Source organism: Phocoena sinus, chromosome 10 (assembly GCF_008692025.1).
Source record: "Phocoena sinus isolate mPhoSin1 chromosome 10, mPhoSin1.pri, whole genome shotgun sequence".
Lineage (NCBI taxonomy): Eukaryota > Metazoa > Chordata > Mammalia > Artiodactyla > Phocoenidae > Phocoena > Phocoena sinus.
Genome location: NC_045772.1, coordinates 56,421,331 through 56,439,116, shown reverse-complemented (window position 1 = coordinate 56,439,116; position 17,786 = coordinate 56,421,331). Strand labels below are relative to the sequence as shown.

Sequence of the window (17,786 nt, the reverse complement as noted above, 5' to 3'; positions counted from 1 at the left end):
GAGCTTAAGTTGCTTTAGCTTTACAGTAAACCTACATTTGGAAGTAGTAAGAAGATATGAATCAAGAAGTAAATTGGTTAATGGCTTCATTACCATTAGTTAAATATTTGATAACGTTGTACATGGATTCGCTTGTTAAATATTAAACCAAATGTATTTGTAACCAGCTAGTTCCCAATATTTCACTCCATTTGTAAGAAATTCAGCTGTCTCTTGACAATATGATCTTTAATTGCAGGGATTACTACCAAAGATGCTTGTATTTGCAGGTAGAATATTTGAAACTTTTCTTGATCTCTACGGCCTTCATTCAGTGCAGCTTAGTCAGAGTGAGTCCCAGGAACATGGAACTATTCATTGTTAAATAATCAGTAGATAAGATTTAAGGTTTTTTGCTTTGTGTTGTTTTTTCTTTTCCTGTGTTAGAAACATTTGTGTCCTCTCAGTGTCTAACAATAGGTCTGTAACTCTTCGAATATTTGGTTGATACATTTAGTACTTAAGTTCAACTTGGGGGATATACAGAGGCATTCTTTATTGTTTGTAATGGAACATATAAAATCTCAATGCATTTGTGATTCTCCCACTAGTAGCCTGTTATAAAGATGTAAAGTTTGTTGCATCTGAGTCTCTTTATTCAACCCTTCTACTTCCTTTACCTTTGTTTGGCTAACATAAATTATTTTATGTTTCTTTTTAACTAATCAGCATGACAAATCTTAATATACAGTTTTAATTTGAAGCATAGATTGCTGTCTAGAACACATACCATGAGTACCTGTGTGTATCAATGAACACCTGGTATTTGACATTTCTAGTTAAGCAATAACTATTCAAGTGAACAATTCACATTCTTAGCAAGAAACAGAAGAAAATGCCGGATGCCGAGTCATAATTCCTTGGAAATAACAATGCCAAAATGCCCAAGGAAACTCTGGGCAGGGCTATACATTTTCACATATTTCTCTATTTGTTCCCTTGGTGTCAGACCTCTAAACCAAATTCAGAGCATTTGCATGGTGTTGGGGCATAATTCCAATATTTACTCAAAGAGAAATTCTGAAGGTGGTCATTCTACGGAAAGAATAAGTAGGATGGGGCTTAGGCTTGTTGTGTTTGATCTTACCAGTTTTGCTCACTATATTCTGCTAAGGGGCTTTTTTCTTTCATTTTTTGGGCCCTCACCATATCACCCCCATAGAGGATGGGTGGTACACTTTAGCTCTGGCTGAACTGTTTTCTAATATAAACTGACTCAAGCTAACACGTGAAGAAAGTTTACCAATCTGCTGCTTTTTATGAACTGTGTCTAACTTTGGAGTCAAAGTTGCTCTGGCCTTAATTTTGGGGAAATTCCATAAATTGTGTATCTTAAGCCAGAATGCCATGGATAAATAAGGAGCCTTTGTCTTTTTACCCTCTCTTAGAATTCATCATGGGAAGCTTTCTTATTGTTTCATTCTACCTTGAATATCTAAATGGAATGTCTCAAGATAAATTCATAATTACATTTTCTTTATTATAATAGTATGTATATAGTATGACATTGACTGTGAATTGGATGTTAGGTTTTATAAAATTTTGAAAAATCTGCATCTGAGCTTGTGTATTATTTCTGTGTATGCTTAAAATTAGCCAGTGACCTTGCAAAATGTCCGTTAGACACATTCACTATCAAGCAACAATTCCCAGAGCTCAAACATGTCTAGAGGTTTTCTTAGAATTTTCTCTCTACTACAAATTATTGTGCAAGGAAAGAATAGAAATGGTGACTTCTTTCTGAAGCAACAATGGGATCTAAATACCAAATGATTTGATGACCACTGTCATTCATTTAAATGAATGAATGAGCATAGGACCATGAAATGGTAAATTTTACATTCTGTCTTTATTTGAACTTATATTTCTATTATACTTCTGAAAATTATTTTTGTGTTTTTAAGTATTTCTAATCCCTTTTTGCTTTCTTTGCAAAAACATTGCATATAAATATAATTTTTTTAAAATTTTCTGGGATCATAAGGCACTACATGTTAACAGAATTATTCTTATTGGGCTTCATTATAATATTATTACAGCAAATGTGATCAAAATAAGATAATTATTAAACAAAAAGTAAACATTTAGTGGAAAGGTGTCTTTTAATGAAATAAATGGGCCTCCTGTGTATCTCCAGATAAATAATCTTTGTTGCTAGCTAAGCAAATACAAGTTTTAGTCTCAATTATATTCCCTTTTTGTTTTGTTTCATTTCTAAAAAAGTAAGCACTGAATAAATTGTTCACATAATAAAGTAAACAATAATGGAAATTACTTGATTTTAGCAATATCAGTCAGTTCTTTGAAAATTGTTTGTAATGATCTATTAGCTAGCAATTCAATTAAGTCTTCCCTTGATTTTATGAAAAACAGAGAATTGGAAAGCATCTCATTTACAAAAGGATTATTTTTCAGTCAGTAAGTTTCTCAACTTCTGAGAAGTTTACCAAAAACATTTACCAAATAATAAATATCTACACTGCTCTTTTATCATTTAGAGACAAATTTTTAATCCAACAAGCTTATGAAGGGTAGAGAAATTAAAATATACACCTTTTTCAATACAGTATTTGTAATTAAAAGTTTTGTCTGTCACATGTTTTAAGTCTGTATTTGTGAAAATTTTGGAGATGCAGACTTAGGTCATTCAGTGTGTGGGAAAATGATGCCCTCTAACTTAATTAGCAAAGCCAGTCCCTATTCTCAAACTGATCAGTGAACTAAGATTTAATTTGTCCAAAAATGTCTGAATTGATTTTTAAATTCAAAAAAATACTTTAATATGCTTTTGAGGATTATTGTAAAAGCACTGAAAGTCAATATAGTATGCATCTTGTAAAAGTTAAGTCAAAATTAAAATGATAACATGAGCTCTAACATATTCATGTGTTTTTGCAAAGCGCTTAATAACAAGAACAAATCTATAGGCTGTTTCTGATACGTATTTTGAAATTATTCGGTGTAATATGCAAATAAGATTATTATTTATTTGTGAAGTAAGAATATGACAAAAGACACAATATTACTTTAGTAAATATGTATCTGAAAGTGTTTTAAGAATCAGGTGTAAACATTCAAAAATACCTTACTTTATATATACGTACTTATGAGCAGATTGCCGTTTTCTCTAATTATTTCCTTATGTGTCTGAACCACTCTCATTTACTAAACTCAGTTCCTTTAGAATATGACCACCACCACCCTTTTAGTGTGAGGTAGGGTCATTTTACTCCCAGCAACTAAGGAAACTCTTAAAATGTGTAGCATGTAACCAGCGCCATCTGTATTTGTTGATTGAATAAAGGAATATTCCAGAACAAGTTACAAGGGCATAGGATTGTCAAACTTTATAAAGAAAGCTTAAAAATCACGTAGCCTAGTGATTTTCAACAATCATTCAATCAAGTGAATGGAACCCTGAGAGAAATAAAAAGACTTGCTTTTTCTGGGATTCTTGTAGATATGAGAACCCACCTCTGTTTGAAGATAATATCCCCATGATTGCTTGAGCACAGATGGCTGATTGCATGATAACTGGGGACATTCAGAGATATGCCCGAGGTTGTAAAACCACAACCAATTTTTTGCTACCTTATAACCCACATTGCCATTTATTCATTTCTCCATTTGAAACGAGAAACTAGTCATCTACTACATAGTTTCTCAGAGAGCATCCCCCTCACTACCTTCCCAACAGAGTGATAAACATCTAATTTTTGATGAGCAATTAATTAATGGAGTCAATTCCTATTAACTTAAACAGGAATGAACTGTGAATGTTCCAGAATCTAGGAATTCACTTGCATCTTTTCAAAGTTCTGTGCTTTTCTAGCATTCTTTCATAATCATGTTATTTTTTAATGCTACAAATGAAATTATGATAAATATGTCATGAATGATAACCGTTAATACTAAAATAGCAAGATTAACAGAAGGTAGAAAAGCTGATTTAGCACTTTACCTAATAATGAAACTAAAGATTGCCTATTTATTGTAGGAAACAATTTTTGATAAGTAATGTGCATTATTTTTTTAAGAAATGTAAGCCGCTCTGGTAGGCACCATAGCAATTAAACTTAAAAACTATTTCAAAACTAGATCCAAATTAGTCATATAAGAAATTTATAGTTTAACATATTTTAAATTATAGCTTTTATTACTAACATATTTTAAAATTCTATTTGAAAATCTTGATTGAAAAAACATAAATGTCTAACCAACCTTCAGTTCTTAAGTCCCTCTACAATATTCTTAACATGTGGTCACATACTTCTGCTTGAACAGTTTAAGGCCAAGTAACTCCCTTTCAAATAATTGAAAATATCTTTCCTATACAAAAATCAACCTTCTCTAACTTTTGTCCTGTCTACTAACTCTCAGTTGAAACTTTTTCAGATAATGGAAGAAAGCTATTGTTTTTCCTAAATCATCTTTATCCAAGATAAATATATACATTTTTTTCATCCGTTCCTTATATAACATTATATCAAGTGTTCATGTGTGAAATAACTCTCCTCTTCAAATAATCCACTTCTATTTATCTAGCCCGGAGTATTTCAGTGGGAGCTTAATGGAATCTGGGTTTGGACAATTCTTTGTGTTATGGATCTTGCACATTGCAGGAAGATTTAACATCTCTGATCCCATCCATCAAACACTAAAAGTGCTCCAAATTCTAATGAAAACAGATGTGTTCTCTAACACTGCCAACTGTCCCCTACAAAGAATAGATTTTATCTCAGTTAAGAAGCTCTGATGGAAAAAAAAGTATATCAAAATCACAATGATATTATCTCACAACCCTTAGAATGTTTGTTATCAAAAAGACAAGAAATAATAAATGCTTGTGAGAATGTGGAGAAAAGGGAACCCTTGTATACTGCTGGTGGGAATGTAAATTGTTATAGGCATTATGGAAAACAATATGGAAGTTCCTCAAAAAATTTAAAATGGAGCTACCATATGATCCAGTAATCCCACTTTTGGGTACATATCTGAAGGAAATAAAGTCACTATCTCAAAGAGATATCTGCACTTTCATGTTCATTGTATTATTCACAGTAGCCAACCTAAGTGTCCATTAATGGATGAATAGACATAGAAAATGTGGCATATATATAAAATGGAATATTATCCAGCCTACAAAAGAGGGAAATCCTGTCATGTGCAACAGCATGGATGAACCTGCAGGACATTGTGCTTAGTGAAATAAGCCAGGCATAGAAAGACAAACACTGAACGATCTCACTTATATGTGGAATCTGAAAAAGTTGGACTCATAGAAGCAGAGTGGAACGAGGGTTGCCAGGGGCTTAGGAGAATGGAGGAAATGAGATGTTGGTTAAGGGTACCAACTTTCCATTACAAGTTGAATAATTCTGGAGATCTAATACATCACATGGTGACTTAGTTAATAATAAGGTATTGTATACTTCAAATTTGCTAAGAGAGTAGATCTCAGGTGTTCTCACCACACACGCACACACACATGCAAACGGTAACTATGTGAGGTGATGGGTATGTTAATTAGCTTGACTATGGTAGCCATTTCACAATGTATACACATATCAAAACATGTTGTACACCTTAAATACATACAGTTTTTTAAAATCACCTCTGATAATGTAGGTGGAGTTTCTGTTTTTCTGTTTTGTTTCTGCTTTTGGTAGTCACAAGATCTCTGTTACTTCAAGTCAGCACAAGGATGTTGACCTGGGTGGGACTTGCCAATATTAATTGGTGGACCACAGAACACTTCCTATAATCTAGGTTAATATTAATCATTACCGTTCTCCTAATATATCCATTAGTCCTAAATTCAACCTGTATTTTCCATGTTGTGTGTTAGAATTTCATTAGAGATATGGTAAAATGTCTTGAAAAGATTGATGTGCTACTGTCAAGTATCTCAGGTGTTACACATTTGCCCGTCTTGTCCCTTCTTTGGGTTACTATTCACGACTCTAGTTTTAACTTCCTCATCTGTATTATCCCTCTTCTCTTGAGTTTCCATTTCTACTCCACAAATCCACACTTGGCTTCTGTTTTAGTGATATTAAACTTATTTTGTATTTGTCTAATTTCTCCCTTTTCTGTATCAAATGATTAATATACTTCTCAATCTAAACTCATATTTCTAGATGTTTACAGTTACTCCTTTGTTTTTTATATTATTTCCTACATTCTGTATAAGATTTTTTTTAATCTTTTAAAAATCAAAATATACTACAAATACCTTTCTCTTTTTCTGGAGTATTGTGATGTTTGCTTCTGAAAACCAGTGTTTGCATCTCATATATCCAGTTAATTCTCTTTCTGCGTGTCTTCACTGCAGGTGCTGTTGCTACAAGTAGCATATGGTCTTTTCTGGAGCTTGTTGGTTCCTCATTCAGAACATACACAGTTTATTTGTTAAAAATGGGGTTTTTTCATTCATTCATTTACGCTTGCTTTGTGAACACTAATATAGCTGGATCCACCCACAGAGGTTCTAGATGATGCCAAAAGATATAAAATGTCTTAATGTAGCTTTTTTGGATAATATTGTCTTCTGGATTAACAGCAAAGTTACATAGATTAGAAAGTATATGCCCCACAATTAATTGTAAATAATGAGACTTCAAAGACCATTCTTAACCTTTTAAAAAATTGTATTGTGAATTAAGTGTGTGTGAGAGTGTGTGTCTGTGTGTGTGTGTGTGAAGATAGTTTGTATAAAGAGGTTAAATATAAGCTAAACACAAAGAAAATGTCATATTTTATTTAAATCTCCGTGAAGTTCAGAACACCAATAAACCCTTGTCAACTTAAAACTCTCATTTAATTTATGAATGCGTGTAATGTAATAAATTTGCATGCCACTTATTTCAGGAAACCTGTAAAACAAGCTATCGAACAAAATACCCAATTCTTCAAAGTAAAATTGAACAACAGCTTCTCAGTTGGACATGTGATTGAACCAAACCTTTTTATTCTAATTATTCTTGGTATTTCCAAATCATTATACCACAGTATTTAAGGAAAAGTCATCTATTTTACTACAGGTTTATCTGCTGGGATGCTTTCAAGGTAAATACTCAATAGCCTTCCACACTAACTAAACACATTGCCTCATTTAATAAGAATTTTAAATATAGGGTAACCATAGAATGGCATCGTTCGGGTTCCAAGTCTACTGTGATGGTCTTGGAACTGTTAGCTTCTGTGTTTCAGCTTTTTCTTCAGGTCAGCTCTCTTTCTGTTCACAGGACGGCTGTTGTGGTTCAAGGCAACATATGCAAATGAGACAACATTTAGGGATTTCTTGGTAACTCTTCTTAAGCAAAGGAAAACTGTTCCCAGAAATTGCTAATAGATTTCCACTCACTGGCCAGAACTGTGTCCTAAACCCAGCCCTAACACAGTCAGTGGAGACGGGAATGAGATTACCATGACTGGCTGTCTTAGTCAAGCAGGAGTGACTCCCACCTCAATACAGAGTTTAATCCTCTGAGCACGTGGCTGCACAGTAAAAAGCAGATTCCTGGAAGGAATCAATGTTCTCCCTAAAGAGGAAGTAGGAGAAAATGGAAGCACAATCACTAACAAAGAGTGTTAGCCAAGGGAGGACTCACTTAAATATGTTATGATTTCTCTGATGATGACTATTTATACTCTGGAATAAGTAGAGAACACTAATTGTTACTACTCCATGGAACTTTATAACATGGTAGAACTTATATAAAATGTGCACAAAGAATACTTGGAGCACTTTCTTTTGGTACTATGTCCCTTGGATTGACAGCCCACACACCCACACACAAATACACCTGTTTCTACACTGTATACACAATCAAATACTGTAGTAGATAGTGGCAGGGCTGTTGGAGCAGATGGGTCTCATACCTTTAGTTAGGAATTTTGATTGCTTAAAACTGGTCGTTACTCATAAACCAAGGCACTTTTGAAGAGAAGACTTAAGATGAATGGACATCATACACACATCTCTAAAATGACCTTTAACCTGGCGTATGTGCTGTATTTTTGTTTCCCATATGATTTAGGTAAAAAGAGAAAGGATATAGATTAAATATCCTCTTTTAAATCTTGTCTGCTATGAAAAATCCTGATATCATACCAATGTAGTGATGGTGGCATCATATGAAAATCCTAGATGAACTTAGAAAACAATTTAATCTAATTAAATTAAATTTAAAAATTACTATCTACTATATGAAATATATTTATCCTATGACTAAATAAATGATAACTGAGTAATATTACACCCCTGCCCTCCAAGAGCTGAAATTCTAGTGATCAATACAAATATGCAAATAAATATACCACAAAGTAGAATATTAATACTATCTTTTAAGAGGGATAGGAACAAAGTAGTATAGCAATTAAAAGGTTAGGGATTACATTAGACAGATGGGTTCGTAGAATGCATTATGGCAGTGTTATTTAAAACTAATTTTGGAGAATAGAGGGAGGGAAAGAATATAAAATGTCATAGGACTTTACCCAATATCCTATGCACAATAAGAGTTATGAGGGGAAAATATCCATGAGCAGAAATGTATTTTAGCATCCTTTGGAAATGGCCACATTGCTTATTAGTTGCCTAAAACAGATATGAACCTTCATATCTGTATAGATATGTATTGTATATATTGTATCTTATATATTGTATATATTATATCTCAGATATTGTATCTTCCTGACTGGCTAATGAAAATATATACATATACATATATTTTGAAGATACATTCTGAATTACATATTCATATTTCAAAATCCTATTGAGATTAAACTATTCCAACATTTAATTAAGTATAAAAAATTGGAAACATGTCAGAATCACTTTAAATGTTCTACAGTTAGATCACACTGAGGTAATTCTTTGAGACTAAGTAAACTTTCAAGCTTTAGAGGAAAAGAAGGTATTTAGTAGATGTTCAATACTAAACGCTCATGTTCAAACCAGCATCTGGTAATGGGAATGGACCTATCATTACTGTCTTTTAGTACTTGTGATTCACCTCCCAAGTGTTAGACCTGGGGTCTCACAGAGGTATGAAACCAAATCAGGATTCAGTTAGGAAGAAGGAAGAGGGCATGACCCTTGGGTAGGTAACCGACAGTTAACTGCAATACCGTCTTATTTTTTCTGTATTCCTAAATATTATTCCGAAGAGTAAGGAATGTGAAGAATAAAATTTGTGAAATGTGGTATTAAATGTAAATTTTAAAGAATGAGCTTTATACATGTAAAAAAGATTTAATCATTCCTCCCAGGAAAATAAAAAAATGACACTTTACAGGAGTGTACATAGCTGGCATAGGCAATTATAGCACAGTGCTTGAGCAGTCCTTAAAAACTGCTACTTTGCACCTCAGTTTCCTTATATAAAAAATGGGAATGAAGTAATGGTAGCAATTTTTAGAGGAGTTGTAAGGATTAAATGTGATTTTATATATAAAGACCTTAGAAACATGCCTTGTCCTCAAGAAATGTTATTTTTATTATTATGTAGCCATTGTGCCAGCCTTAAGTGAGAATGTCTTTCTGGTTGAGAATAGTGTAACCTATAAACACAAAGGAAGTGCTTAGCATTTCTGTCCTTGGACATCGAAAATTAAAATGATCACTTCCAAATCCTTTGATTTGTACTAAAAGATTTTGATAAGATGTCAATTTGCCCCTATTCCCAACCCATCCCCTTACAAGTAGCATCATCCTTTTTAAACAGCTGTGATGATGTCAGGTTGGAGCAATCTGTGGTTGAATGAATATAGAAACGGGAGGAGTCCATAGAGAGAGAGAAAAAGATGAGGAAACACAAAAATAACTATCTTTTCGTTGAGGTCAAATTCAAGAACTTTTCTCAAAACCAGGCCAATGGCAGAACAAGCATTCAGATACAGAAAAAAAGAAAGATATTTAATGTAAAAGGTATGAAAAATGAGCTTTAGATGTAAAGGTATTTTTTTAAATTACATGTAGTCCCTCATTAAAGTTTGGTAGTTTCATCTACTGGAATGGTGAGAAGTCTCTCTGAGGAGATGATATAACTGCAGAGACCTGACAATAAGAAGAATAAAACATTTACTTATAAGGGGGGAGAACATTCCAAACAAAGGGCACAGCAAATACAAAGGTGAGTTTGAAGACCACCTCAGGCTCCAGGACCCTCTGTCCCTCTATTGCAACTAGCATGTTAATCAACCCCTTTCTTTATTTCTACAACAACTCAAACCATTCATTCAAAACCTTTGTGCGCCATCTTATATACACTTAAATACTCATTGAATGTTGAGTGAATATACGATCAGTGTCTTCACCTGACGTAAAGATTCATCTTGTGTAGAACTGGCTGAGCTCTAGTCAATCAAACTGGGACAATTATCACTGAGCAACGTGCTCCTTGAAGATGATTTACCTGTGTAACATTTTTGTCTTCATCCTTTGCAGAAGCAGATGCAATAGCTGCTTCCTAATTATCAGGGACTCTCCCCTCATGTTTTTCACTGACCCCAAATGAAAGAAGATCACATGGAGGGAGAAACCAGGTGGATTTTCAGTCCCAACTTCAGTGCAGGGATAAACCTCAGGCATATGAACAAGTAGTGAATGAAGAGGATCCCACCCTCTGTCCAAATTAAAATAGGAACAGTTTTTTCATTCAAAAAAATCTCTTTGAAAAATATTTCAAATTTAGAAAGCCTCCATTAGTAAGAAAAACACTGTCATAGTAAACACAGATAAATTTCCGTAATTGCAAACAACTTTGTCCCAGTCCTGCACTAGTGCTTTTTGTCATTTGACTTGACAGGATACCACATATACAAATTTGAAATAAAGCAAATGAAAAATAAATTATAGCAGTTTATCATTTCTTCTGTTAGTGTTTATGCTATGCATAAAAATGTTATATAGCAGAAATTGATAGTCAATCCCAGTTCATGGTTTTAGATTGATCAAATATATTTTATGAAATGTTCATTACATAACATACTCTTCAAATTTTATCACATTTATCAAATACTCATGCAAAATCAGAATAAGCACTGTGAGTTCATCTTTAGAGAACAGATAACAATATACCAAAGAATAGACCAGTCCATATATTCATACATATATGTCAGATATTTAAAAATATGTAACAAAAATCATCTGTTTAAAACAATATATACAAGGACTTCCCTGGTGGCAGAGTGGTTAAGAATCTGGCTGCCAATGCAGGGGACAAGGGTTCGAGCCCTGGTCTGGGAAGATCCTACATCCCGCGGAGCCACTAAGCCCATGCACCACAACTACTGAGCCCGCGCTCTAGAGCCTGCGAACCACAACTACTGAAGCCCACACGCTTAGAGCCTGTGCTCTGCAACAAAGAGAAGCCACTGCAATGAGAAGCCTGCGCACCGCAACGAAGAGCAGCCCCCGCTCGGCACAACTAGAGAAAAGCCCGCGCGCAGCAACAAAGACCCAACGCAGACAAAAATAAATAAATGTAGTTAAAAATATATTATTTATATATATATATATATATATATACACAAAACTCAAAATTAGCAGCAGGAGAGATATAGTAGTTTTATTCAGAGTCCCCAAGACCACTCCCAGGTTTGATGATTGGCTAGAAAGATTCACAGGACTCAACAATGTCTTGTTCAGGGCTATTGTTTATTTATTTATTTATTATTACTCAGCCGTAAAAAGGAACAAAACTGGGTCATTTGTAGAGATGTGGATTGACCTAGAGTCTGTCATACAGAGTGAAGTAAGCCAAAAAGAGGAAAACAAATATCGTATGTTAACGCATATATGTGGAATCTAGAAAAATGGTACAGATGAAGCTATTTGCAGGGCAGGAATAGAGATATAGACGTAGAGAATGGACATGTGGACACGGGGGGGTAAGGGGAGGGTGGGACGAATTGGGAGATTAGGTTTGACTTAAATACACTACCATGTGTAAAATAGATAGCTAGTGGGAACCTGCTGTATAGCACAGGGAGGTCAGCTCGGTGCTCTGTGGTGACCTAGATGGGTGGGATGCGGGGTGAGGGAGGTCCAAGAGGGAGGGGATATAGGTATACATAAAGCTGATTCACTTCATTGTATAGCAGAAACTAACACAACATTGTAAAGCACTTATACTCCAATAAAAAAAAAACTAAATTGACAGAAAACAATCATGGCTATTGTTTATTAAAATGAAAGGATACAAAGTGAAATAATCAGCAAAGGGAAAAGCATGCTGTACGAAGTGTGGAAGAAACCAGGTACAAATTTTCAAGAGTCCTCTCCTGATGGAATCACAAAGGATGGGCTTAATTCCTTCAGCAACTAGTTGTGATGACACATGTGAAGTGATGTCTACCAGGAAGCTCATTAGAGACTCAATGCTTAAGGTTTCTATTGGTTTGCTGATCACAAAGACATTCTCCGTCCAGCAGGCACCAAAATCCTAGACTCCCAGAAGGAAAGCTGGTGTTCAGCATAAACCACATTGTTTGTAAGACAGTGTAGGCATAGTGAGCCACTCTTACCTGTTAGGGAATGGTGGGAACATTTCTGAAATCCAAGTTCCCAGATGCCAGCCAGGAGCCAGCCTTGCAAGCAGGCCTGTCTAAGGATGGCAGTCCTAGCTTTGCTATGTTAACTGTTTTCTGCATAGTAGTTAAAAACACAAGTTTTATAATCAGATAACTCTGGGCTCATATCTGCATCCTAGCACGTATATTGATGTTGACCTTGAACAAGTTATCCACTTTGCACGTCTCAGTTTTATCAACTGTTAATAGCTTTAATTAGGCAATTAGTTAATTAGGCCATGAAAATCATACGCAATAAATGCATGTAGAATTCTCTGCACGATTCCTACAAAGAGTAATAACTCGATAAATGTTGATGTTGATGAATAATAATAGTATATGTGGCAGTTATCTTCATGGAGCTTAGAACAGATTATATGAACAAGTCTCACACAAATGAAATAGACAGCAAGTGTTTCGTTTTGTTCATGTATGTGTTACTAACTGTAAGTGCAACAGGAGTTCTAAGAATGTAATTTATAAGAACCCACAAAAGCTTCCTTGACAGAATGAGTCTTCTTTTGCTAAGTGTTATAGTGTCTCAACCATAAAAGACAGAAGTAGCTGACAGAAACAGCTTCCAGAAGACAAAGTAGCAGCTGAAAAATAGGGACAATATTTTGATCCTTACATTGCTTTCTGATGAAGCCATCCTTTACAACTTCATAGCTAGCATGAAAGTGGCCATTGTACATGACACTAAAGATTCTGAGACAGATTGGAAAGCTGCATCAGGAGAAATTAGTGGCTAGATCAGTCTGATTTAGACACAGTCTGATACTTTCGTGTATGTTTTTGGAAACAAGACATTATTATTCTTGCACACTTTTTTTAACTGCTTGACAAACAAATAGAACAAAGCATTTTGATGAGCAGTACTTTTGCTCTACCAAGATATAGGCTCAGATGTAACTCTCAGCAGGTGGAAGATTTTCTTTTTTTAAAAAATAAATTTATTTATTTTATTTATTTATTTTTGGCTGCATTGGGTCTTCCTTGCTGTGTGTGGGCTTTTCTCTAGTTGCGGTGAGCGGGGGCTACTCTTTGTTGTGGTGCGTGGGCTTCTCATCGCAGTGGCTTCTCTTGTTGCGGAGCCCAGGCTCGAGGCGTGTGGGCTTCAGTAGTTGTGGCATGCAGTCTCAGTAGTTGTGGCTCGCGGGCTCTAGAGTGCAGGCTTAGTAGTGGCGCATGGGCTTAGTTGCTCCGTAGCATGTGGGATCTTCCCGGACCAGGGCTCAAACCCGTTTCCCCTGCATTGGCAGGCAGATTCTTAACCACAGAGCCACGAGGGAAGTCCCAGATTTTCTTTTTTGACATAACTAGTGATTAAGTACCATGATTACTGCAGAAACACATGCTGAGTAAAAACTTTCGGAATGATTGAATTAATAAATAAATGAATGAATGAGTTCAGAATATAATTAGGCCTAAGATTCCTCAACAAGGGACACCTGTGAGGCTAGTGCATGTTTAACAAAAATCATGTGTGATGAGAATTTATTTCCTTGAAACTTCATTTTTCTTGTTAATACAATAAACCGAGTTGCTTTTAAGGTTGGAGAGAGATGTCAGATGGTGTTGTGTTTTACATCTAATGTTAGATGTCTCCTCGGGCTAATATTAAGCATTTAGAGATTTTTTACAAAATAAGCTTATTTTATTCTGTATCATAATTTTAATTTTGCCTCCACAACTATTACAAAGTAGAAATAATTTATGACATTTTATAAGCATTCAATATTAAGGGGTATGGAGTGTTGATTATTTCTCAATAAATCACTTATGAAGTATATCTTTTTTGTGCTAGAAAAAGATTACACATAATTATGTAAACATATCCCTTACAGGATATCATTTAACTAAGATATATACTTTAAAATAAAGTTACTTGTTAAAATTAGAACTCTCATTGCATCTTGACTGATACCACTGTAGAATTTATCAAAGCTTGCTCAAAAGAAGTGCCAACACCTCTAAACGTTTTCTTTAGTGGCTACTCTTAGTCACAGTAATGGGACATAGCTTTGACGTGGTTATCCCAATCTATAGCTATGATTATTTCCCATACATTGCAAATGAAGTTGTGATTCATAGACTATTTTCAAATTTAAATTTACACTATTTAGGCAAACACATTTATAGAATATAGTAATCAGTTTGTTAGTTATCCAGGCATCACGTAGAAAATGGAATATGTAATATCATATGTAATATCAGTGATACTGGGAAGAAACTGTTATTAGTCCAAGCATTGATAAATGCGTTTGAATTCATTCTGATAAGCTAGTATTTATCAAAGCATCCACCACAGTTCTTAAAATAACTTGTTGATTATTTTTTCCTCTGGAAAATAATGCATTCAGGATTATAGGTGTGCTTTTATTATTTTATCCTTGGAGTCTGTCAACTGGCTTTACACCAGGAGCTCAAGAAATACTGCATTGAACTGATCTGAGCTGAATTGAATTGAACTGAATTGGTTAAGTAATTTTAAGACAAGGAATTGACACCTAAATTCAGTAATTAATCAAGCTAATCAATTGATTCTGACTCTCCCGCTCTCAGAAAGGCTATTTGAATTTAACTTCATGCTTTAATTAAAATGTTTATTTCCTAAACCAATGTATATGTTATAATAAGTAACTATATTTTATATATAATAATATATATTATGTATATATATAATTTCTTCAGATGAGTTTTACCATATTAGGGACAGAATTCTATTCTTTTCACATCACCTTGTACAATTTTCATTGATTTTTTTTCCTCTAACCCTGCTGTTCTTATAGAGCTGTCTTATATATGGCCCTTTTTAGGTTTATTTTGTTTGGTATTAAAGGCAAAGTGTGGTATTTTGTTTTTGAGTTCTTTTTCTAAAATTATGTGTTATTATCAATATCCTTTCAAAAGATATTGTGGAGTAATATTAAAGACTATTTGGCCACGAGTATTTATATTTATAGGTAAAGAATAAAAATATTAAGTATAGTTGTGTGAAAGAATATGGTTGTATTGACAATTGAATCTCAATGTGTTTTAAATACCATCCATGTAGAAGCTCTCAAATGAAATGCAAATTTTTAAGTTTTAATATTAACTAAAAATTATTTAATTTTTTCTAGGCTAAAATTGGACTGAGAATTCTGACCTAATGTAATTTTTTTCCTCAAAGCAGTGCCCCTAGTTTCAGATGAAATATAATTTTAAGTTAAGAAGGAAATGTCAAAGCAAACAATTCACACTCGGACAGGTCTTATAAAGTGGTATATGGACTTTCAAAGAATCTAAGATAGCCTCAATTGTTAGGTTGCACCACTATTTTATGAAGTACCACTAAAGAAAAAAATGCTGCACGTTAAAATAAGACACACCAACTCTTTCTTAATATTTAGATTTTTATTTTATAATTACCAAAAGAGCTTTTTTAGACATAGATTATTTTAATCATTTTAATCACTCCTGAATATTTATATGCGCACACACACAAATATATCAGAAAATGTATGTTAAATACATTGCATAAGGCATTCCTAAAACTTCATCCTGTTTAGTATCTAGTTCTTCTAAATTACTTTTTGAGTCAGAGCGCTCGATGTTCATGTTTCCCACATTAAGATTTTTCCCTTTGCTGGTGAGGCAGGCTGTTTAATAGAGAGAGCCACCATTTTCTCTGGCAGTTCTATCTAAACTGCTGCACCCATTCTGTAAATTTTGATGGTGGTACTTTCTTGACCTTACCAGAATGTATCAACAGAAGCTTTTTCAAACAACAATCAGGATTCATATTCATTTCCTTACTCAAATGGTCTGACTGAAATATGAGGCATTTCCATTATCTAACCAAGCCACAGAAATAACAACCAAATTCAAGCATACCTAAGCCATGGTAGCAACATACTACCTATGACTGCCCCCTGATGGACAGGAATTGTTAAGAGACCATCAGTGTAAGACATCCTCATTTCTAATATAATGAGGTATGTAAACAGTTGGTGACTTAGAATAAAAAAAATATAGTATTAAAGAAAAGTCACAGTGGAGTATAATAAAAAAAAATTCAGCTGCAATTAAGGACATATATGTGTGTGTACAAACATACATTATTCTAGAAAATAAAATTCTAACAGACAAGTCATTTATATAATTCCTAATTTTTGTTAGATAAATTTACCTGCATTTATTAGGATATTTAGGCAGTTTAGCTATGTCCTGTTGAAAAACTTTTCCATCAAAAGTTGAATAATTATGGTCCTAACAAACTCTATGTTAAACAATTCTAATTTATTATTTTATGTGCTTGTATATATATGGGTAAAGATAACCAGTCAAATTGATTGGAAAGTATTAAAAAGTTTTCATGATATTCCATGTGACCTCATATTTTTCTTTAATCATTAAAATGTGCTTTCTCAAATTTCAAAATTAACAAATGTTACGAATAATAAGTAAATTAATAAATAATAACCCAGCAACTGAATATTTCTTAATGTCCTCTCTACCTCAGGTCCCATAAGTAGTGTTTTGGTGAATAAATACGGTAGCCGGCCAGTGGTGATGGTAGGAGGTTTGTTATGCTGTTTGGGAATGGTCACAGCCTCTTTTAGTACCAGCGTGGTAGAGCTTTACATCACCATGGGATTCATTTGTGGTAAGTCAAGTTTTGTTTTCATCTTATTTTCTTCTTAGCAGTCCCTGTTGTTTACAAAGCTCTGTCAGAAGCAGGAGCAATAGAACATTCTTATTGTTTTCTTTGAATTTCTTTTTTATATCAGATGCTATCTTAAAGTAATGTCCTCTGGTACATCAAAATACTGGCTATAGGCTGGCCAATCAAATTTCAAGCAATGGAAACAGCAAGTTATCAGACATGTTATGATATAAATGTCAAAAAGAAAACCTCTTTGGTTTGTTTTTACTGTTTCAACATTTAATATTCAGCCAGTGAAGATGGTATTGTGGACACAGACTTCCTGGCATATAAACAGCTTCATTAAAAAAAATATTTTCACTACTTATTACTATTAGTGTCTGACTTATCACTCATACTAGGTTAAAAATGGTGCCAAAAAGATATTTCCTGGATTCACTGATTAGCTTTAACAATAGAATTGTTGTTGCCTGTATTTTGATTAGTGGTAGAGCTCTGCATGGATATCCCTTCTTTT

General features: G+C 34.0%; 1 protein-coding gene across 11 annotated transcripts in view; it reads left to right on the top strand.

Moving 5' to 3' along the window:
• The window catches only part of SLC16A7 (solute carrier family 16 member 7), a 174,581-nt gene that overhangs the window by 136,826 nt on the left and 19,969 nt on the right, over positions 1 to 17,786 (top strand). For all 11 annotated transcript variants that reach the window (XM_032644559.1, XM_032644552.1, XM_032644561.1 and 8 more), the window contains one exon: positions 17,126 to 17,269. In XM_032644559.1, coding sequence (XP_032500450.1) covers positions 17,126 to 17,269 — 144 coding nt within the window. The remainder of the gene's footprint in view (positions 1 to 17,125; positions 17,270 to 17,786) is intronic.